This window comes from Ornithodoros turicata, chromosome 2 (genome assembly GCF_037126465.1).
Source record: "Ornithodoros turicata isolate Travis chromosome 2, ASM3712646v1, whole genome shotgun sequence".
NCBI lineage: Eukaryota > Metazoa > Arthropoda > Arachnida > Ixodida > Argasidae > Ornithodoros > Ornithodoros turicata.
Window position 1 is genome coordinate 129,498,564 of NC_088202.1, and position 24,322 is coordinate 129,522,885.

The window sequence follows — 24,322 nt, forward strand, 5'->3', positions numbered from 1 at the left end:
CTTCCGGTGAATATACGCAAGAATTATACGAAAAAGAACCATCAACTCCGAACATCGGCCGGCGTGACGGTGAGGGTGTCGTCCCCTATAGGTCGATCTGGCAGCGAACAGAGAGAAAAAAAGAGAAAAGAGAAAGAAAGAGAAAGATGAACTTTCGGAGCGATTGCAGCTTCTAGTCTCTAGATTGCAACTACTTCCCATTTTAGTCCTTTGACTACTGTACATTTAGTGACGAAAGGGACTTATGGTTGTGGCAATGCATCAAGATACCAAAATGACTAAAATCACTCAGAGCAGTGCTGTCTCGACTTTGGCTGATTGAGCAATACCGCTTGTCAATATGACGTTACTCACGAGCGATTCCCGCTGAAAGTGCAGTGAGCAGCTGTGATGACATGCTTGGGTGTGATGAGGGCACCTCCACAAAGCGGGGACTTTGACCCTGTGCCGTGGACATCGATGAAGATTAGAGCCTAAGATTCGAGGAAGACAAAACAAGTGCTATTTTTTAATGATGTTTGATTACTTCGTCGTTAGTAATCGTAGGGACACTAAAGCTACGTTCCCACTACCGGCGGTGCGCTCTCAGAGCGGAGAACGGCGAACGGCGAGAGTGTCCACACCGAGGTTCGCCGTACTCTCCAGTAGAACTGACGAGGGCGAGAGAAGCGAGCCTTCCGCGCGCGCTACGAGGCAATCGTTTGTTTTCATCCACCACGGACCCTGTCTTCTTCGGTTTGATTGGTTGGCCATTGCCGTCCGGTGTCGTCAGTCGCACAGGGAGCGACTCTAAGCAGCTCCTACCTATTTTGCTGGCTATGAGCCGAGCCTTTTTGTCCCACACGGCCGCCTCAAGGTCGTAACCGCGGGGTGATTTTCTGTCTGACACCCGGTCTACCTAATCTATTCGAAACTCTGTTTGTTGTGTTGTGCTCTGCGTCATCCTTGGCCGCCTCAAGATCTTCACTGCGTAATGAACTGCTGCCTGGAACCTCATCTAACCTCATCCTCATCTAATCATCTACCTCATCCTCCTGCGTTAGTCGTGACGTTGCCCGCTACAAGCGTGACCGAACACGGCGAGCAGTTTCACCACCACCACCACCACCACCACCGCCACTGCTTGGACGCCGTGGTTCGCCACGCCGAAAGCGGGCAATGTCACGACTAAAACGCAGCTAAAAAAATAAATCAGATAAAGAAAAAACACGACGAGCAGTTTTCATCGTCACCACCACCAATGCTTGGACGGCGTAGGAAAGCGGGCCTCCGGTGATTTCTAGCGACCTTTCTGTCGTTACGGGCACCGTTGCGGGCGCTGGCCGGGTAGTGGGAGGGGGCAGTGCGTTCCTTTCGACGTGGGGCATCTTACATTAAAGTGCCACTACGGGATAAATCTCGTGTCTTCAGAGTCCTACCGAATTTGTGTCGTTGCAACCTATGTGTCTCACGCTTGTTTCTTTATGTGAAACCGAAGTGTCATAAAATTTATTTTCTAGTTTTGAGAAGTATGGCGTTACATAGTGCGGATCTGCTATGTGACTGGCAACATTGCACTTCGAATGTAGATTTCCATCTCCTCAGGTTGCTAGGAGACAGACACCAGAGCTTCCGGTGACGTCACTTACACCCTGGAGAATCCGAAACTATGTAGTTTTTGTGGGTTCTTTCGAAAATTTGTGAAAGAGCGTAACGTTCACTGAGGTCACTGATGTTTTGCGCGCTGGGTCTTTGAACGAGGTTGATTTATACTATACGAAATACAATAAATATGAATTTTTCAGACCGTAGTCGCAGTTTAAAGATAGAAAATAAATGGGTGTACTCACAATCCAGGGCCATGCACCGATGTTAGACTCCCGACCGCCAACGATTCGCACCAGGGGCGCATTACTTATGCCACAGTCTGCAACATGAATCATTCGTATAATCACGTCAACAACTGTAAAAAGCGAAATGCAAAAATGCAGACAGTAAGATAGCCTTACATGACAGACAACTAGAACGACAAAACTTACTGCTTTGTCCCCATTTCCCACTTGGTCTGTTCGACAGGGATACAGGTCTCTGCGATGGGGTCACTGCAGACGGGAATGGTTTCACGTGGGGTCTTCCTCCTCTGTTATATGGTGGTCTAGTAGTTCCGAAGCCACCGCCATTAAATCCGCGTGTTGGACGAAATCCTCCATTGCCGTATGGGTTCCGAGTGTGGCCGAAGCCATTATTGTTGCCGAAACCATTATTGTTGCCGAAACCATTATTGTTGCCGAAACCATTACCGTTGCCGAAGCCATTATTGTTCCCGAAGCCATTGTTGTGTCCAAACTGCCCAAGAAAAGAATTTTGCGCATAGAGGTAATTATGTGGCTCTTCTTTTCGCTACAGGTATAGTTGCAACTCATAGCATAAGTCATAACTCATAAACTCAGGCAAGAAGGCATGTGTCGATGTCCACACAGACACTTGGAAAGTGTTAATGACATTAGACCGTAGTATCATTCCCTAGTGACTGCTGTACGCCTTTCTGTTAAAGTAGTGTAAATACCAAAGACACTTGACATCGCCTATTTTTTTGCCTTCGTAATGCCTCTATAACAGAAACAGGCAAAATAAATTTTGTTGTGTCAAGTGACCTTCCTATTTTTTGTTCTTCTGTTCGGGGCCATCATGTTCATCAGTGATGGAGGTGTGCAACTGCGTTTGCCAGCGGGCATAGGTTATCAAGTCCGCGAGGCTGGTGCCTTATCATTATCTTCATCGCTCTGGTGAGATACTAGATTCGTGTCAGCCTCAGTGCTAATAGCGAATTCAGCTGGTCTTTTTCGTGCAGTGCAGTGTAGTGTACCAGTTTGGGTTCAGCCTACAAGGTGGTGGTAATGCTAATGAAAGAGCTCGCCGGCTTCACAGAAGTAGGCAACGTTACGACTAACGCTCCGGGGGAATGTACGTCCTGGGCCGACTTCTAAGGGAACTGTATACCGACATATGTCTGACAGCGTCTGAGAAATACCCAGGAAAACCCCCAGACAGCACAGCCGGTGGTGGTGGTGGTGGTGGTGATGATGGTGAAAGGGCTCGCCGTTGTCGGACTCACAGAAGTGGGCAACGTTATACGAGTTACGCCGTGGGGGAATGTGCGTCCTGGGCCGACTTCTAAGGCAACTGTGACGACATATGTCTGCACAGCCGGCACGAACGAAGAGCGAACAGAAGGACCAATGAAACGCGACGCACGTTGGATTGAGGCGGCCGTGTGGCATGCACGCTCGAGCCAGTGTCAGCCAACTTTTTCTGCACTACAACCACACTGCAACGATCAGCTGAATTCTTTATAAGTGTCATCTGAATGAATGGGCTCAATGCGGTTTGGCGCAAAGATTCATAACCATCTGTACCCCCGTAAATATAAAATGCCCCATTTACCTGAGGTCTGCCGAATCCTCCGTTGTTCCTGAATGGCCGTGTCTGTGGGAAGGGCGCTGTAGGGAAAGGATTATTCGGTTGTGCAATTCCTGGAAAGCCGCCTAGTCCTGGACGCTGTGGTCGACGGCCTGTCTCCGGACAGCAGACCAGAGACACACGGCGCGTGAACCCGCACAAGGAGCGACGTGCAAGGAACTCATCATCGAAGAGGAATCGACAGTCCTGGTATGGAATGCAGCGGCCAGTAACACCCAAGGGAGATCGACAGTATCCGTCTGAAGGCTCCGATGGGAACACTACTAAAATGTGGAATACACATGAAATAGTAGGTTAAATAAACGTCGCACAGAAAGTGCTGTTGTGATAGTTGATACCAATATAGTTTGAAAATAACCTGCTGAAAAAAAAAAAGAAAAAGAGAAACAGAAAGGATAGCATTGTCCTAACTACGAACGGAGCGCTATCTGTGTTCAGAGTGATGGAGAACGTCTCCGTATGAATAGATGCACCCTGAAGGATGTTGAACATGTGATCGTGTGCCAGAGCTGACAGCACTCCACACTGTCACTAAAGTACAACAGCAACGACAACAACAGATATATGCTGGTGATGACATGATGTGTTTCACCTTAGGAGTTGCAGTACTCTACACAATTACATGTGGGTTAATATGTGAGTGAAATGGGAATCAAATAGATGGAGCACCCACACATACACGCGCGCACACATGACAGGTGACGCACACACTGTAGGCACACACCAGAGAGGAGGTACAAAAGGCGCTATGCACATTATGTATGAGGCACAATGGCTGTAGACAACCACAGTTCAGTTTAGTCGTCACTGTAAAGTGCTCGCTGTGTGGCTCTCACGAAACGCGTGTTATACCTTTTATATCTGAAATATGCGGGACACCCACAAAGACAAAGTTGTGAAACCTTGCGAATCAGCATCTGCAGTGCTGTTCTATGCTTTAAGCGCCAAACAGCATGCAGCCGCCTCACCTCAGCGGTACTACCACACACTTTTATTATCTTATTAATCATTTTATTTACTTTGCAACGGAGCTATACAAATCGAACTGTACAAACTGTATTTACTGTACAGACCAAAACATGCAAGCGTACGTCACGTAATACCCTTACATGTGCTGCGTGTATTTTTGTCGTTGCGAGGAGTTGCTTCGACTCCAAGGCCGCGGCCGTTCACGTAAGCACGAACGGAACAGAACCTATTTCTGAATAATGGTGATTGTGTTGTTGTAGCACAAGAGCATTATGTCAAGCACTTTAGATGGTGGAGCCGTCGGATGGCGCTACGGATCATAATACATCAAGGCATAAGGAACGGAAATCAGCGGCTGGTATCTGAAAACGTTGGAATGGTACCAACTAAGGTAATATTAATTCGATCCGTAATGTCGTTTAATCAGTCGAAAACGCATATCTAATGCGATTCAATTGTTAACCATTGGTCACACGAACATACTAAGTTGTACCTGATTTTTAAGAGGTTCTTTTAATGTCGTTTACTTTTTTGCGTCTTAAGCAACCGGGACTATTGACATTTTGTGGGATAAATGAGATATGCTCTCACAAAATAAGAAAGCTAGGGTATAGCTGCTGCAGTTTTGTGGATTTGGATTTCACCATAAAAAAAAAAAAAAAAAAAAATGACACGAAACTGAACCATCGCTTTTCCTACGTTGTCGGTACAGCGCAGTTAATCGAATGCACATGACCACATTTACGCGGACATTAGCATACAAATGTGCACCTTTGTATATCATAGCTTTGTACACTATATTGTTCAGCACCGGCTGCCAATGTATACTGCACACTAGAGTTTACATTGGACGATGCTTATACCTACATTGGAGTTCATTACGTAGACAAATAGGTTATGCGTTATTTCTAGTGCAGCGGTCCAACCCTTTCACAACGCTTGTGAGAAAGCACTGTCATAGAAAAAAGTATAACTGTAAGCTGCAATGCAGGGTTCATCTCATCCTCCGGAGGGAGCCCCACTGCTATATGCATCCAGCCACAATGGCATGCGGGAAGTCCAGAAGCTGTTTTACACGGTTTACAGATTACCTGCTCTTTTAGTTGTGTCGTTCCGCACAGAGACAGAGAGGGAAAGAGATGTCAATGAAATATAATAAAGAGACGATGCCCCTCTCATTTCAACAAAGTTAGTCGAAAACTATGGCGTACCCTTTAAAGCGAACCGTTCTGACAGCAGCAATGCAACCGCAATACCTGGAAATACCTTCGTCTGTACAACGCTCGCCCTTCGACCTGACCCTTCAGCAGAAGTAACACCCAGAGTGAACACCGCCCATCCTTTCTAAAAGTAGCAGAGGAATCCCCTGACCCTGGTAGTTGACGCACAGGGAGCCGATAGCCTTGGACAAGGACCGACCTTGCGGGGAATTAACCTACCGGAGCAACTGACATCCACTCGACAGGGATTTCCCCCATTGTCACAGTGCTTCAACGATCTCTACGCAGAACCAGGCGCGCGCAAGTTCGACGGCCAGTCTGACACGAGGCTGCAAAACAGAAACCCGTGCCGTCGAACGCTTTCTTTACTTGTTGTTTTTCTGCTGTGCACTTCGAGGTAACTTTCAACGTTAAATGGCGTGGCTAAGCTACAGTTGTGAGAAGGATTTCAGACCCCAGTGGCTAAACTGCACGGCTACTTAAGAGCCGTATTGCTGTCACAGGTTACGCTACGCCTTGCTGCCCACATGTCACGCGTTGCTGAGCAAGACCACAGGAAGCGTCCGAATGTGTTTCCCAGTGCAAAAACGTCCCCTTCACATCTTGTGGAAAGTCTGCAATATGACTCTAGCTAATGGACTTTTTGTTCACGCGTAAAAAAAAAAAGAAAAAAGAAAAGAAGGTGATCAACGAAGGAAACGCATAAGTGTTCTTCGGTAATATCTTGTTGTCAACGCATCGTGTCCCAGGACAGATGCTAAGCATGAAAGACGACTTTCAACTCCGTAAGGATGCTATCTTTCAGCTGGTATAGAACTGCTTCATTTGTATTATGTGAGGGAATAACAAATAATAAAATTTGGGTGCCCCGCAGATAGCCACCTCGTCCAGGTTGATACGATGGCATAAACGCAGGGCAGCTTGTGGAAGAACTCACCATGTATACAAAGCCTGGGCCTGGCCAACGTAGAGGCACGTCTCGCGTGTGTATGTGGCTCCGCGTTGCCCAGACTCAGGCTTTATCGAAGGTGGAGCTCATCCGGATTGCTCTTTGTATAGGCGCGTAAGTATACGCAGAGAGAGAAGAGAAAAACATAGAAAACGAAAAAAAAAAGCTGTCATAAATCTCACGAATTAACTCTTTAATTAGGGAATTTCGCGCAAAAGCGAGATAGCAGAGTGGGAGCCACCCGTCGTTGGAAGCCATTCTATCTTTTAAAGATCCTGAAACAAGCCTGTGCCGTGAAATATTCCTCGCTGAATTTCGCTATGCAGATGAGCCGGAACCAAAACAGCGCGCCTTAGGTGATTGATTGATTGAATCAATCAATCAGTCACCTAAGGCGTCTTAGGTGAGATTTATGCTGCTCGCATAGCTTTTTTAGTACAAAAAATCTGTAAGGCTAAAACAAATGTATGTCCCTATATGTCCGGACCGATCATACTCTAATAGAAAATATTATTCCTTCGTTGGTTCTCACAGCCTTTATATATTTTTTGCAATGTGGGAGAAAATGTTCTGTGGTGTTACCTGAAGCGACGAGCATATATGCCTTGCGAGCGGCGTTTGCATGGTATGAAAAGGGCAAGACATGTGCGGTACCGAGTAATCTCAGAAAGGATATCCTATTAATCTCGCTAATGCTGTTAGGCAATCTCCGGGAAGCTTAATAGTTAGAACTGTGCATAGGAAGGAAACCGACCGGTATACTGTATACGCTTGTATTTTAGAACGGTTGGAAAGGATACCGATTTCGCGGATGCATGCAGTGTACGCCGTTTGAATCATGAGTGAATGTCTAGGTTCACTTGCCTGATTCACTCACTGAGCCAGAATCGCCGTAAAGGTCCCCATCACGTGGCCTGTGCCCCGGATAGCGCGGTCGGGGGAAGAACCCATTGAAGTTCCTGGGGTACCCTCTCCCAGAGCATGGGTAGCCGGGCCTCGCGCACGGCCGGTACAGGTATGGGGATTGTGGCACTGCAGGGTAAGGGATAGCGGGATGAGGGGATATCAAGCAAAAAAGCGGTCTTTTAGAAGCCATGCACTGCACAGGGTGGAACTTCACATGAACACGGTAACGTGTAAGGTCCTTCACAAGATTGACTGGGATTTCGGTAAATAAGAATATCTGCTGTACGTGCACGCGTAATTACGAGCACGCTTTTAAGGAACATGCTCGAACATGCAGTAGTCCACGAAAATATGCAGAACCATGAATGTCAAGTGGAACATGGACGTACAGTACGTCCTGCTCATTACGCCATGGGGATGAAGAGAAGTGGTCATGCTGTGGCAGCGATACGAATGAGGGCTTGCAGAGGATGTTTAGTGCGCTCAGTAAGCGTGAGGGTGAAAGGCGAATGCCTAAGAGAAATGCGAGATGGACCGGATAAAAAATGCTGAGGACACGGAGCAACACACGTAAATGTTAATTCACAATTTCATAAAAATACGTAGTATGTCGTTGCGCGCATGATGTTGCTTGACTTTATATCTTACTTTGTAACGACAGTTTCTGAACTGACAACGCTACTTGTTCGTGACATATTTGTAAATTTTTCCTCCGTGTGCATCCCGACACACTATTCATCGGATAGGCTTAATTATCTGATATGTGGAACTGTCCTTGACTGGGGGGTTGTTTGCAGTCTCTCCGTTCTGCGGAGCGTGTACTTTTTCGACTTGGACAATGGTTGGTTGGTTTCGAGAAGTTGTTTGTTGATTGGGTTTATTTAGAAATATTGCGGTTGTGAAGACTGGAGGAGCACGTGTTCGGAGTGTGACGTGTCACAAAAACCGCTTGACAGGAAAGAGTTTACGAGAAGATTGAGCAAAAGCCTCAGGTCGGGAAGCGCCGATATTTCGAATCAAAGCTGTTCTCCTACTGTGAGAAGCTGTGGGACTTCACCACGGAATATGGGCATCAGACCCTATAGTTGCGTTTAACTGAAGACTGAAAAGAAATTTGCTCCGTCAGCTCTCAAAATATTACTGCGCCGCAGATATAGGATGGCTGGACGCAGAGAGATAACGCTCCCTGCCTAAGCCAGATAATGTAATCTATCATACTCACGCTGCTTCTGTATTGGCTGTTAAGACTGGCCACATGAAACTACGCTGCAGCAGAAAGTGCGCTCCCCTGGCATGGTGGCGCTACAGTATTTCTCCTTGCATGCTATGGCGTCCCCGTATGGAGATGACGGACTAGATTTATTTTGCTTCTTAAAGAGGTTGCGACAGGTTATCTCAGACAAAGGTAAAATACGGTTCTTTGTACCGATGTGAACCTGCAGTGAAAATTTCACAGCGTAGAAGGTAATAGAAGCGGAGAAAATGGGCAGGGCGAATATCGAAACTCATGCAGCTCTGACATCACAGCTCTCGGAGCCGCCAGTGAGGCAGCGCACGAGAAGTCACGTGCTTGCGGCTGCCAATGAGAATGGACGCTGCACTGAGCTGTGTGACGTCTGCGCGTTGCTCGGCACTGTGTTCGGGGGCTTGTATCTCGCTAAGTACGACACGTAGAATAATAATTCTTTTCTTCCTCAGTATCCTGGCGTGCAGTACATTGTGTCCATGATGTAACGAACCACATCTATGAAAGTGTCCCAGCCCCTTTAAGTTGAACGCGACTATAGGAATTTAAATTCAGCGTTAGCGCCGCGAAGCAACTGTGGCTGTGGACGGCGTACAGCCGTGGTTAGAGTAAAGCAGGAAGGGGTGGGGGACAGGGGTTGGTATGCGTCCTGGGACGACTTCAAGGGGAGCTGTGCCGACATTCGTCTGGCAAGTCTGTTGGAAAACCCAGGGAAAACCTCAGACAGCACAGCTGGTGGTAAGATTCGAACCCACCACATCCCCGTCTTAATCACGACCTTGGCTGCCACCAACGAGCAGACGCTTTTACCCGCTCGTCCGTGCCGCTTCAGACCCAAGGTGGAAAGAGATGTCAATCTCGAACAAAGGAATAAAGAGCGGGTGGCTGGGTGCAGGTCAACCATGAAGCTGCAGCAGCGCCCGAAGATCCAGATCCGAAGCGGCCGCTGTGCTATACGCTGACGTTTGGAGAACCGAGACCATGGTAAGGCTACCAAAGACTTTGTCGCAAGGTCTAACCGACATAAGAAATGCCGACGACAAGAATCGACAATCCGAACGGACAAAGACGGCAGCCGAGCTGAACTGTAGCCACTATAAAACAGCGTCCATATTCTCACACCATGGCTACCCTGGGGGGCAACGACAGCGGGCAAACACAATACTGCCAGGTTCGCGTCTATGCCATACGCCTGGGTAGTCTCACAGTCTGGGTAATATCAAGGTCGTCTGCACATAACAACCAACTCAGTCTCCTACAAACAAACAAACAACTTAGAAGAACGTCACCTGGGTCGGCTGAAGATTGCTGAACATGTCCAAACACAAGCGACGAAAGTGGCCCGCTAGACAATCTCTACATCAAGATCTTGCTGAACACTAGTCCTTCATCATTTTCGAACCAACTTTCTGTTTAATGACCAACGTTTATCATCCCGATGACACGGCAACTTAGCGACGTGTTGGGGTATATACGTGCGAAAGTATATACATGACCTTTCATTCAGTTTCAATTTCTTTTTCAGTACCTGCCATTCCCAGTCACACTTTACGGTCATCGACTCGGTTCATAAGGTAACACATTCACTAAAACGACGCGCGTCTGTTTTCTGTTTCTCTTTCACAAAAAAATAGTGAGTGCGTGAGAGCAATCAGCACGCGAAGCATGCTCACCCATCCGGGTGATAGTGATCACGCATTTCCGACCCCTTCTAGGTTGCATATAATAGCTGCCCTTCAGGTAGGTGACCGCAGTTCTGAAGCTGATCGAGATGCTTCGTGTCTGTATGCCGCACTTTCTTTAGCGACTCAATTGTACATCATGCATGCTGCTGCATCACGCAATCGCACTGTTGTGCGTGGATAGTTACGATACGTCCTGCTGTGAAAGGTGAGTGCTCCCCAATCGGATGTTTTCGGAAGACCACCGTTCTATATATTTCTCTTTGCAGGTTTTGTGCCTCTGCGTTCATGCAGAACAATTCGCCTTTTTTTTCTACTATAGAAAAGGGACAAAAACTTTCTGCCAAAAGGCAGAAGGCGTAACCATAGGTTGCCAGGGGTCTTGCGCAGAAACACGTGTGTCGCCTGCGAACGCGTTCATTTTCCTGTTAAAGGAGCACTGAGGCGACACCCAATTTTATCTTGTTTTTGCTGCGGTGTGTTCTGCAACGAATAAAATGAGCTCCGGCGAAAGAACGACGGGCGAACGCGACCTGCAGCGAGCTCGCGAGGCCTCCTGTTCCGTTCATCTTGAAAAAATCCTCCACTCTTGGGAAGAGCGTATCGAAGAATGAAGGAACGTCGTGACGTGGCGATAGAGTAATGGGGAAGAGCAAAGGAGTTGTGCGGAGGCAATACCTCCTCCCAGCGTCGAAGTCCGGGAGGCGCCATGATCGATATTGTGTATCCGGCCACGACCTTTCCACACGTGAAGACCGGGCGCATTCGGCGCCCTGGTATCCAATCCTATCCAAGTCGTGCTTTCTTCCGCTGAGCTCCGTGTGCCATGCCGTGTGCGAAGTGTATGTTTTTTCTGCTTTCATCGTGTGCGCTTGTATTGCGTCTTATTCCGTAAGGAACGGGCATCATAAAGTTTAAACCTTGTGCTGCGTCATGCGAGAACGGCGCACGCAACTCGTAGGAGACACCGTTCGTAACACGCTAGGCCTACCGTATCTGTCAATGCGACTCAATTGTTGATGTGCCCCTCTTCGCTGGCTTGGTTTCTATAGCTATTACGAGAGTTCTATGGCGACTGCTTCCTCTGACATTTTCTTCTTTATTTCTCCCGCAGAGCAGGGAAAATATTTTGCATTGTGACTCATGATGGACAGCTTGACAGATGAGTCAGGTTTTCGAGCCATGTTAAAGCCATTTTACCTCATTGCTCCTTTAACGTCACTGTACTCTTTTGTGCTCATTTCTCAATATCTGGCACAGTGTAATGACTGCACGTTTAGTCGCGCCGATTGCATTCCTCATTCTCAGCCATCGCGTCTGCATCTCCCACAGCAATGGCGGCACACCTGCGAACTCTACACTTGCGCGAGTGCTCCGCAGCACACCGCCTACGACGTGAACGTGGACGACATCGCGCGAGACGCGCTGTGGAGGCAATGAGCGAGCGTGCCCTTCGATTTCTTCTCAGCCGAGGTGGTGCGATGCACGAAAGGGAGAAGTTGCACTGGCGAGAGCGAGATGGCCCTCTCGAATACCATCTCCCTCAAACTGACGCGACGCGGCTTCATCGAGGCTTCAAAACTGCGTTAAAGGAGCACAGAAAGCGCTTCAGTCACGACCATTTTTTCAAACCGAACCATTAACCTGGCTGCTAAAACGCACCATGCGAAGTGATTCACTCGACAGATGCATACATATCGCGGAATTCGATTTTGAAAGTCGCGACCGCGCGCAACGGTGGCAATGCCCGCGACTAGTCGCCGGAGTCGTTTTGACGTCATCGCGGTGCAACCCGCCAACTGGTTTGCTTGTTTCGAGAAGCGTTGTCTACTACACAGAGAGAGAACGGGGAGTAGCAACGAAAAATAAAGAAAAAAAAAGTGCGAAAAGCGCCGGCCCCGATTGGAGCGCGGTCTCTCTTGTAACCTCGATGACATCACAATCCTTCTCCTCGTTTCGGCCTGCAGAGCGAGTCGAGCGGGAACGCGCGCGTCGATGCTCGGAGGAGTTTTATTCCAAGAAAAATACTGCGTACAGATAATTTTTTTTGTGTTAGTTATCACGTCAAGTTACATCCTTTCGTAATTCACCAGAAACAGAAAATCTTTTGGATGGCTCTCTGGGCTCTTTTAAAGAAATGTTATAGCATTCAAAAGAGCGGAAACATTTCGGTCGTCGCACCTAAAGCATGCCTTCAGTTTTACGTCCCGTAACCGCCCCTCCCCTCCCCCTTCCCGATTACACAGGAGGCTGAAAACTATTCTAAAAGCGATAAGACCCCCGTGCAAGGGAAACACGAACACGAGACAAAAACGAGACGAAACAAGGACTGAGGGTTTTATCGTTTTTAGAACGGATCACCAGCCCGCCCGGATTTTTAAGCTTATTTCACTAAAACCTACATTCTCAAAATAGAAATTCACGCCTAACACTGAAAACAGTCTTGGGAAGTAACTTAGTTACAAGTAACTTGTTACAAAAATGTAACTATTGAACTATTGACTGTAACTAGTTACTGGTACGGGAAATGTAACTTTTAACTGTAACTGGGTACTTTTCTGGGTAACTAGTTAGAGTAACTAGTTGCTGGTTTTCGAAATCGTAGATTTTCCATTTCGGAGACACCTCGCATCACACTTCATTTGTCTTCTCTTTTCCTTTTTCTCTTTTTAATGACCTTTTGACCGCCTCTGCGGTTATGCTGTAGTTCCTTACTCTAAAAACAATAAGGACTGCCTAGGCTGCCACTGAAAAGAAGCATGTGTCATATGACCGCCTTGAGTTTCTACACGCGAAAGAAACAACAACAAAAACAAAACAAAACAAAACAAAAAACAGGACAGGGCAAATAAGAACTGTACAGGAGGCCGAGGTATTCGAGAGGTGGAAAGAAGGCAGCCGCAGCACCCTAGCTGCCATGAATGATTTACCAATTATAAGAAGAATATTTGTTAAATATAATACCGGCATTCCCTCCAGCGCCTCAGTTGAGTGGCGTTTCAGCGTGGACCAGGATATTTTCGCAATTAAAAGAGGCAAACTCAGTGATGCGAGCTTCGAGCAGCAGCTGCTCCTTAAGTACAATATGTACACATAATATGTGTAATAAAAGTAATTCTGCGATAAAAGTTGATACGTCGTCTTCATTACTAAATTTTCTGAAAGTAACTATACTTTGTAACTGTAACTAGTAACTGTAACTTAACTAGTTACTATTTTCGCGATGGAACTGTAGCTATAACTTAACTACTTTTTGGCTCGGGTAATTGTAACTATAACTAGTTACTTTTCAAAGTAACTTTTCCCAAGCCTGACTGAAAATGATATCGCTCTGTCTTCTGATTGTTGAAAACTGGAGACGTAGCACGCGTTTTTCACTGTCACTTCACACACGCAAAGTGTTACAAAAGAGAACCAACGATGAACACTTCTTCTTTAATGGACACTAGCTTTCATGTAGCAGACTACATTTCTGCAGATGAAGAAATGTAGTCTGCTACATGGAAGCTTCTCTTCTGTATTGCCTTTACCTGGATGCTCACTGATTCCCCTCATCTACATTCTACGCGAAGTGTTACAAAACTGGTGTCCTCATCAAATTAGGTGGTTTGCCTTGAGTTTCTTCCTCTTCTTGTTAAGTGTGCCTTGAGCTTGTTATGCGGTAAAGTTTTGATTTTAGACTGTAACGTACGAAAAACAAAACAACTCAAAAGCACTCGAAAAATGTAAAATACACCAAGTTCTTTTACTCGTCAACCACGAGTTAGCCGTCCTATAATAAGTTAGGAAACGTTATTTAACGAACATGGACATCATACACATGCAGATGCATCATGCTGTGACGCGACAGATATGAGAGACAAACATAACAAACGTCTACTTACGCAGCCTTTTCTCAACTTCTTCTGTTTCTTCATCTTCCGAAACACTGTCTTCACTACCCGTCGCGTTCCAAGCATCGTATGTGGCTGTTGTACTCGATACTTCAGTATCCTGTGCGTTAATAACACGAGACGGCAGTTGTACTAGCTGAAGTACGAGCAGCAGCTTGAAGCTGAAGGAGAGTCGCATTTTTGGAGATCTGCGTCAAGAACAGCGAATTGATTATAAGTAACTCTAGCGGATGCGAGCGTTGACGTCGCTGAGGAAGCAGGGATGGAGATATAGGCGTAACATCCTTCCAGGAACGTAGTGAGTAGAGGAATTGAGTTAACAGCTTTCTCTCGGGCACGTTGAAATGGTTTTGCAACCGGAGACGCGAAGGGAGGGTCACCGGCATCATTTTCATTGATGGTGAATTGTTCAAGGTTCTGTGAACGCAGCTTCACCTTTTTGCAGCTTCTTCCCTGATCCTTTTTTTTTTCTGATCACGCCTACTGCATCGCCCGTAAAGATATATGAAAATTTACTTTCCAATTTTTGGCGAACAGTACGCTGAGGACTTTTTGGTCATTAACAAACTGCTTCACATTGTATAACGGACTCTCCAAACACTTGAGTGTCTCCGAAAATATAACACGGGCAACTCGAGGTTCGAGTTGGTTCTGTGATGTACAGTTTACAATGTTTTTTCTTCTTCTTTAGGTCGCTCCTGTCAGTTCTAGAGGGTTTTTTTTGACACTATTTTTCATCAATTAACTCAACAACGTGCTTCTTCATTTGCACCTGTATTCGTCAAACCCTCACGACAAAATGCTTCATTGCCCAATTCGCAAGGTCTATACAAAACCCTGAAACCACATCTGAGGTCTGTGAATGTCCTCATGTAATTTACAAACGTGGTCGTTGAACTTGCTGTTTTAATTATGATTTTGGAAGGTATTGCAAAAATCAATGAAATTTCATTGTTTTTCGCTTTGTTTTCGTAATCTGCGCCTGTTCTCTCGGAACACTGCACAAGAAAATTCGAACATCGTTTAACAGCAGAACATTACAGACAATAGAACATACAACAGGACATAACAGCAACATACACACACAGGGCATAACAGACAATAGAAAAAGCCTCTGCGGTTACCTCCGTCACGCCTGTGTCCCTTTTAGACGGCAAATGCTCAGTGATTTATCCACCCCCACACCCCCTAACACCCTCCAAAATCTGGAGAATACCCCCTAAAATTTTTGTGTGATTGCGCAATATTTTGTCAGAAGCATGTAAATACGCCAACTTGCGGGGTCCCCCCCCCCCCCCCCCCCGAAGGACGAAAGTTTGGGTAAAGCACTGGCAACGCTGCTTTCTAATAACTGTATGCACAGAATGAGTCGCCAAACTTCACTCGTAGCTGAAACAACGAGTTGTTCGGAGCGCTTAGCCCGTGTCGCTCATGACCACAGTTGCTTCGCGGTGCTAACATAGAGTCCACAACCACCACCATCTTCTGCAGCAGAAGCATAACTGGTGTCGGAATTCGGCCTCATCCTCCCAGACTTCGCGGTGGAAGCGATTATCTAGCCACTCGATTTTTCCGTGCCGGACGAAAACGACTTTTTTTAAACGCTCACAGTAATGGTGATGATGACGATTTTTTTGCGTACCAGTAACTATGGCTGTATTGTATATTTTGTTGCCAACGCAGCTGATTTCTCCCAGAACACATCTTGGCCGCTTCAGTAACTGGCTACAAACTTTCGCGGTCACAAATTGTAACGCCGAATATGAAAAAGAAAGGAGCGTTCTTCCATGTCGACATATCTCACAGGGTGGGATCGTAGGACGCCTGTACATGTGCGCCCATCCGCTCACAATCGAACCTATGATACGGATTTATCGCGTATTACACCTTTTCGGCGGTTTCTTCGCAGCACCGGCGGCATGGTTGCGCAAAGAACACGTGGACGTCCTTGAGTGACCCAATCGGAAGCGTCGTGTGCGGTTGCGGCGAGCTCCGGCCTTGAATATAGCCTATTAACGAGAGCCAGTCCACTCGAAAATATTAGGCACCTCATTGGCGCCTACCAATAGCTGACCAAAGGGTACAGCGAGAAAACAACTCGATTTGTGATCTTATGATGCATGGTACACAAAGACGCATTCATGCCGCATGTAACGTTCTCCTTTGATAACTGACGCGGAAGTAACGGCTTAAAGTAAATGCTACTGTTGTCGTTTTACCTATTGCCATTCTGGCCAAGGTTAGGGGCTCAAACCTGGCTGATGACGCCAGCAACTTGGTGAGAGGTATACAGAATGCTTATCCAAGCAGTCCTCTTCGAGGGACGCTAAATGCGGTGCGCTGTGTGCTAAGATTTCGGCGCACGCTAAAGAACCCCAGTTAATGCATCAACCGACCACTGTAGCGTCAATCATGATCTCGGGGCGTTGAAGCAAGGTGTTATCATTTGTCACCATTCCGGCTTTCTCCCACGCAGCAAATTGTACTGAAAGTCGAGTGCAATAGGGGTGGACGGGTAGGTGCAAGGCCTTGAACAAACTGGTGAAACTAAAGAACACTGATAAGACACATACCGTCCACCCCTATTGCACCCGACTTTCAGTACATTGTGCTGCTTGGGCTGCGAGGTATCGTACACGACGTGATCCTGACGAGCGTTTGCTAGGTCACGTACGTCACGCGTCAATGTTTCGGCGGAACCCAAACGTTATCAGCATGCCACGAGGCGGCGGCGCTTATTTCAGATAACATTTGATGTTGCTCTATCTGCGGCGGTTCCCGATGTATTGCGCAGGTTTGTGAAGCTACTAGCTATACTAGTGCACGGATCTTCCGCGGGTGCCGGCCACTTGCAGTGAAGACACGTCCTGCTGACTTAATGGACATCTCCGACACCTGAATTAAGGAGACGAAGTAAGATCCACAAGTGCCATGTAGCCGTACAAGTAAGAGGGTTTACTTGAAACATGACGAGCGAACGCAATAGTGACGCGGGCTGACACGGGCAACATTGTGAACCCACATTACCCACGGGCACATTATAGATTTATCTGTTCATATTGTTTTACTCGCATATATTTATAGCTATGTTTTCCTATGTTAGCCTCTGTTTTCCTTTCTTTAGATATCATCGTTTCGTATACGTATTCTTTTAGACGCCTATGAGATCAGAATGGCCTTTATTTTTCTGTGCTGTCTGCTTTTTCATTTCGCGTTTTTGTAACTGTCTGCCCCGAACACACACAGTGTTTATCAGCTCCGACGTGAGATTTTTGACCTGCCATTCTCTGTGTAACAAAAACACCTCTCTTCGATGTTGTCAGTAGCCGTCAGACATTTCAAAAACACAAATTAAAATTGCGGAGAGAGGTGGCAAGGGAATCCTTGGGGAGCTTCATGACAGCTACCTCGCGCTAATGAGAACAACGTTGATAGCGGCAGGATTCGAATAACTCGTTGCCAATCTAAAACTCGACAGCAGAAAGATTTCTGCGAATGTGTAAAGCTACGTAATGAGAAATCTCTGTCATTGAAGTTCGGATAAGCGGGACCTCCTGTACTAGGTAGATAGCTCCTACGAAGCTTACGCCCGAATTCTCGTTAATTGTAACTCTAGCGGAGTCGTCGGTAACGCAATCGGGTGACGGATTTCCCGTGATTCAACTTCATTGAGCAACTTTTGCTACGGAAGGGAAGCCACGGATTCGTGCCCTACTTTACTGAAGGTGCCGACCGCACAGCTAGAGAGAGGAAATACAGAAAAACAGAACTATGTAAATCAACGAGCAATTTTAGAATATTGTTGATTGCTTATTTTGTTGCGTAACAATTTGCACAATCAGAGGGGCGGGAGATGTGTAATACAAAATCTATTATATGAAAAAAGAAAAAAAAAAGGAAAAAAGAAAGCAGTCACATTCCTTGTCGTTCAGTGCCTGTTCGTCGCGGCTTGTCTCAAAGCTGCGCTTATGGACTCAGACGACTTTAATTACGAAGTTTTCCAAACATTTGGCGCTATGTTTGCATATTGAGCTCGCTGGTGTATAGCATCACTATGTCATCCTTTTAATATACACTAAATATTAACTTAAACAAATTTTCACTCTCCCACGTGTCTGACTTTGGAATGATCGTCAAAAGCGATGCTACTAAACAGTTGCACGTACCACGTGTCCACAAAGCTTATTAAATATGCACACAAACAAGTCTCAATGAACTCTCTTTTTACTTCGTACTTGCGGGTATCCCTATCCACATCGGCGGCAGTCTATTTTGAGAGGTTCATTTGAATTCGTCGTAAGTGTCGCAGAGGACGAAGCGTGGATCTCTCTAAGCGTGTGTTTCCGTGAGCTCGGGTTGCGATGTGCGAACATACTCGTGTAGCGGAGGAACGCTTCCCGGCAGCGCTTTTTCCTGGGGAAGCTGACAACCTTGACTTCCCTCTGATCATATCGCCCTCTTACACCTTACCACATGGTTCTCGTACGTCACATATCAGACTGCCTTTACATTCAGATTCGAGGTTCTATGTTACTGCGACTATAAAGCTATTAGGTATCCCCCTTTGCAGACAAATTAGGTGGGCGATCCGATAAAGCTTTTCCCCCCCAAGTCAAAATAAAAGGGGGTTTGATAAATGACGAGTGTCGGAATTGTCAAAGTATTAAATAGAAAGAAAGGCCGATATGGCCTTTTTTCTGTTGCGCGTGAATGTAGTATAGACACGTTATCACTTGAGCTCCGCTCTTTGAGACATATTTTCTCTTGAACGAGAACTATCGTGCAAGAGACTGCACTTCTTCAGGTTGAGAAGAACACCTGAAGAAGTGCAGTCTCTTGCACGAAAGTTCTTGCTTAAACAAATCTTAGTTGCTCCAAACCGTTTTTCATGTTACGTGTGTGATTCCCTCTTCGCGCGCTCCTTCACAGTGTTTCGTTTTTTTTTTTTTTTTGTCCCCCTTTCCGACATATTTTCTCCTGAGAGACTGCTCTCGTCGGCCATTCATGAACTGTGAAAAATTGTTTCAATTCAGTCAACCAAATCAAATTTTCGAGCATTTTAAACTGCTAAAAATGCTTGAAGGCAGTAACGCTTCTAAGGGAGAGCGGCGCCAATGGCAAGCAGTGACATTGTGCTCATCTCGAAGCACCTGACAAACACGTCAGAGATCACAGTACTATATTATCAAACAACAAATACAGCTAAAGCTTTCAATTAACAATTTTACTCAATTAAAACATAAATCTAAACCGTAATTGTGAATGGTGACACTGGGCACCTTACTTTCACTGCCGCGGATTAGTCTGTGTTGTGATCCAAGTCAAATTTTTTCCAGTTTCCTCTCTCTCTACAACAACAACAACAACTTTATTGGGAGATGGTGAATGGGGAGTTTCATCGCTAGGGGCGATACTCTACCCCATTGCTGGTGGTAATGTGGGGAACGAAATAATGCGCCCCTTCACGATAAAGATAGAAGTCCTATGGTGTCCAAAAAACTACACTCTCTATAGCACGATTGCAGAGCCTACCTTGACTCATGCAGACTTTGATACTTATACGAACGTACTAGCTTTAGCTTGCCGAACGGATCGTAAGCATTGCGAACACCCTATTTCTTCGTCCCATTTCTGCGCCGCGAAGCGACTGTGACTGTAAGCTACGTACAGACGTCGTCATATGGAGAGAGGACAGCAGGAAGGAGTGGGGGGCTAGGATGTGTCCTGGGCCGACTTCGGAGGGAACTATGCTCAGATTCGTACGGGAAGTCTGTTGTTGAGCCCACAGGGAAAACATCAGACAGCACCGCCGGTGCGCAGATTCGAACCCGCGTCACCTCCCATTCTCGACGTGGAAGGTCCGACCCATTATTCCACGGGAGCTGGTTCCCATTTCTTCCTATCACAGAAGTGCGCCCGGGGCAAGAGCAGCCACGGAGATACACTTGCCGTATGCACTTTCTCGCGTGTACAAATACTTTTTGGATATGACAGCCACAAGACTTCATAAGCTTTCTGTGCTTGCTAAATACATATTCCAACTATGAAGTGAAATTTCTTTTTCTCGCGATTGACACATTCTTTGCTACAGCAAACTGGGTGAGCTGCTGATTGTATACAGAATACGACGTTGTCGCTGCCGCAGAGAGAAGTCCCCGTTTGAAATTTGTCCATTAGGCGCGTGGATCTTAAAAAACGGTTCGCAGGCGTTCCTCATGAAATGAAGCTGTAATGAAAAAAGTATGACCAACTCCATCAATAGGAGGTTCATCATTAGCGCTGTATATATTATATAGGCAAACAGAATATAGTGTCATGTGCGCGCGTCTTGAATGTGGCGGAGCCCCTCTGCACAATTGGCGGTATAGTATTCATATTCGGTCTCAGTGACGGTCATACGGACTGCTGCACATGCCCTTGCCTCGAGAGGGACGTTGTTTGACCAGCCGCGTGTATACAGTTGACCGTTCTCGGGAAATTTCGGCCGCTTCTCGGTACGATATGTGTGCGTAAGATCATCAATATTCAGCGTCAAGGGTGAAATTTATTTCTTTTTTTTTTTTTTGTTCGACCCTTCCACGCGTAGTATAGGAATGACAAATGTAATCTGCAATTACTTCTCAATTGATTGGAGTACTGATTAGATTAGATTAAATGGTGAATCCTGCAAAGCACAGGAGCCGGCAAGCCCCCCCCCCCCCCCCCCCCCAAAAAAAAAAAAAAAAAATAGTACGTCTAATAAGTTAGAGTCGCTGCAATGTCCACCAGGAACGTGATTAAAGCAGCTCTCGCACGATGTCAAAGATCCCACGGCCATTCTCCGAGGAGCTTCACTAAGTCTAGAGGATGGTGGTCCGGTCTTTTCAAGGCGGCTCTGAGGTCATTACGTTGGACACTGTATCTGGAGAAGTTAATCGGAAGTTAATTAATATGTGTTTAGTGTTCTCCACTTTGTCACACGTGAGGCAGTTCGGCGAGTTCACCTTTCCCACCTTGGACAATAGGGCACGGCTGAAAGGGGACGTCTAGTCGAAGGCGATACGCTGAGTACTGAGAAAATGCGGATGTCTATTGTATTGTACTATATCATGGGGAAACCCCCCATTTCATTCATAATTCCTAACTCATAGTCAAATTAAAATGCCTACGTTGTGGCAGAGAGCCTTTGAACAAAAAACGAGACACCCAACAGATACTGTTGTTTGAACCATTTGTTCTATTATTGTATAATGACGTCGTCCTACCCACTCATAGGGTCTTCCTCCAGTAATTTACCTGGTATTTCACGGTGCGTAAGCATACCACGCAGAAAGCATGGGGTACGACGACATTAGTTAGCCATTTATAGAACAGCGTAATTTCCTCTCGAACAGTTTCCATGTATCTGCGATAAATGCAGCTCAAGATACGCAGCGATGGCGTAGAACGACGAGCTAGCGCAGAAAACCATTACGCAATACCCCAACAGACCCTTCTTCAAGGTCGTATCGACTTGTCACTGTAGCTATTGTCTGGCGCGGGCACGGAAAGTGAAAATACTACCAGGCTCGCGCGAAACGGCACTTATCCCTCGACATATTAACGACGTGCATGCTGGTACTATAGGTTGAATCCTACAATTCCGAATGTTTCAGGAAAATGTATTACACTGCAATACGCAGTTAGGAACATTGCAGAAAAAGTTAGCTATGACGGGAAAGGTGCCGTCTACGTAGCCAGTACTGTACGCTCTGTTGCGCTCTTATTTATTAGCGGTTGAATAGCAGACTGGAGACACGGATCGAAGAGCATGTTAGGTGGAAATATATTGTTAGTGAAAGGAGAGTCAGAAATACGTCACTGTACGGTGTGTCTTGGCTGTGTCATGGCAGTGTTTATTTTTCCTGGGCGAGGTACGTATAAGTATTCCTTTCATGCACGAATAGAGCACAAATGTCAATCGCGGCGGGTCAATCGAGCAAGTAAAGAGTGAACTATATAAATACGTGTAGAGACGCTGTACTTTTCATAATGATCTTGAGAATTCGATTTATGGATGCGGAGTGGGATATGTGCGACACCCTTCTTGAAAAAAGGACATCTTCACCGACACAGAGCAATTTCAGTTCGGTTATGAAGGAAGTTACCCAGTTACAGGAATAATGTAATGGAAACTTTTCGCAGTGTGTAAGAGAGTGAGAAAGAAGATAAACAGTCCCAAATACCACTGACCGTGAAAAAAGAATAGAAACTGTGGGTATTCCGTTATTTGCTTGTCATAAATCCTCAGTAATTTTCTTCCCTACACCTTACCCCACCTGTATCACGAACTACATAACAGTGTTTCTCTGTAAGTGCGGCATTTCTGCAGCTCGCTTCTTACCATGCTCACAAAATATTTGGCAACAAGTGTACGGCATTTCTATACTTTTTTGTTCTCGAATATGGTTAATTACTCTCTGGATCTCCTGCCCGTAAGACGATATCATTAGCGTGTATGACCCACCATGCTTAAAATATATCTGCCTCAGCGTAATATAACTTCTAATTTTGATAAAAAGATATACGAGAAGCTACACTTTTTCACACCTTTAAAGGTGTGCGCTATGCACATTCAACCTGGTTGCGTAACATTGTATCTCCAGGATGATATTTTACAATTCGGAAAGCACTACAAAAGATCAAGTGTCAGTGCAAATCTTGCTTTCATTATGTCTTGGATATCGCAGATACGTTCTAATGCATATATGCATCGCTACCGATAATCGAGCACGTGCAAGTGTCTACAATACTGTTCACCAATGTTGAGACGTTGCAAGACTGAATTTTTGGAGGACAGACAACATTCTAGTAAAGAAAATTAGTGCTACACCGTGCTCCGTTATGATGTTACCAAAATTACACCGAAAAAGGCGTACGCCATGCACGTTATTACACCTTTAAAGGTGTGAAAACGGTTACAGTGTAGGAATTCCTTCCTGGGTCGAGTTTTGTGTAATTCCTTTTTCTTTCCCTTTCTTAATAACGCGTCCTGGAGTAGCCAGTCCCGAGTGACTCGAGACTAATATCTCAATTTTTTTCTTTTAAAATCAATCAATCATCAATCAATCCTTCCTGGGAGATGGAGTTCGAGGATCGCAACGAGGGGGTTGTGTACTCCATTGTGTTCGTGTGCTGTTATCATGTGGCATGGTACACGTGCGGGAGACCAATGCCCTAGCAATGGCAAAGAACAGCAAGCCTTGCTTCTGGGCTAACATTTCTTACTCCCTACAACAACAACAACGTCCTAGCGACAGAATGAGAGAACACAGGAACAAAAAAGAAAGAAACAGAAGGGATTTCCAGGTGGTAAAATGTGGGAACAAGAGCTAGACAAAACAGGCTAAAGAGTAGCTGTATCACCTAACCAGTAGTGGCACGTGGATAGTCCAACATCATTTAGCGGGATGTTTACGGCGAGATATTCTTCACACGTGCTGTTCGGTGTGAAGACATCATAGTTGAAAGTTGCGGTTGCTAGTCCGGTGCTGTTGTATTGCTCTCTGTTGACGCATGTGAGGATGCATGAAGGTTTCCATGTTGAATAGCATTACAAATTAAGAAAAACTATAACGAATATTAAATCGAGAAACCAAATCCGGTTGTCCCCCAGACAAGTCATGTGGCCTGCGGTATGTCTCAGTAGAAGATGGAACAAATCACAGAACACATCCTGCGTGGGTCCTGAGCGGCATTATGCAACGGAGGGTCGAGTGTGCGAGGGGGCTTCGCAACGCGTGGCGAAACTCCAGGTCGATGCTGAAAGTGCTCAAGCTCCCTTTTCCTGCTATCGCACATCGTGCTATCACGACTATGTCTTTATTCGCTGACCGCCACACTGCTGACATCAAAATCATGAAGTTCGACAGCTCACATTAATGCTGTCACACTTAAGTATTTGTCTGCACCATTTCCGTGCATTCTTTACGTCCTGTGTATTAGCATATCTCCGTTCCGCCAGGTAATTCCCATCTAAG

General features: G+C 46.0%; 1 protein-coding gene across 2 annotated transcripts in view; it reads right to left on the minus strand.

Annotated features, from left to right (window-relative positions):
* The window catches only part of LOC135386121 (transmembrane protease serine 12-like), a 31,147-nt gene that overhangs the window by 5,613 nt on the left and 1,212 nt on the right, over positions 1 to 24,322 (minus strand). The window contains exons 2-7 of one of the 2 annotated variants that reach the window (XM_064615873.1): positions 14,316 to 14,512; positions 7,462 to 7,629; positions 3,424 to 3,722; positions 2,019 to 2,325; positions 1,830 to 1,906; positions 355 to 473 (exon numbers count right to left, since the gene is read on the minus strand). In XM_064615873.1, the coding sequence (XP_064471943.1) occupies positions 355 to 473; positions 1,830 to 1,906; positions 2,019 to 2,325; positions 3,424 to 3,722; positions 7,462 to 7,629; positions 14,316 to 14,502 (1,157 nt within the window). In that variant the 5' untranslated portion in view covers positions 14,503 to 14,512. The remainder of the gene's footprint in view (positions 1 to 354; positions 474 to 1,829; positions 1,907 to 2,018; positions 2,326 to 3,423; positions 3,723 to 7,461; positions 7,630 to 14,315; positions 14,513 to 24,322) is intronic. The other variant, XM_064615874.1, reaches the window with a different exon arrangement.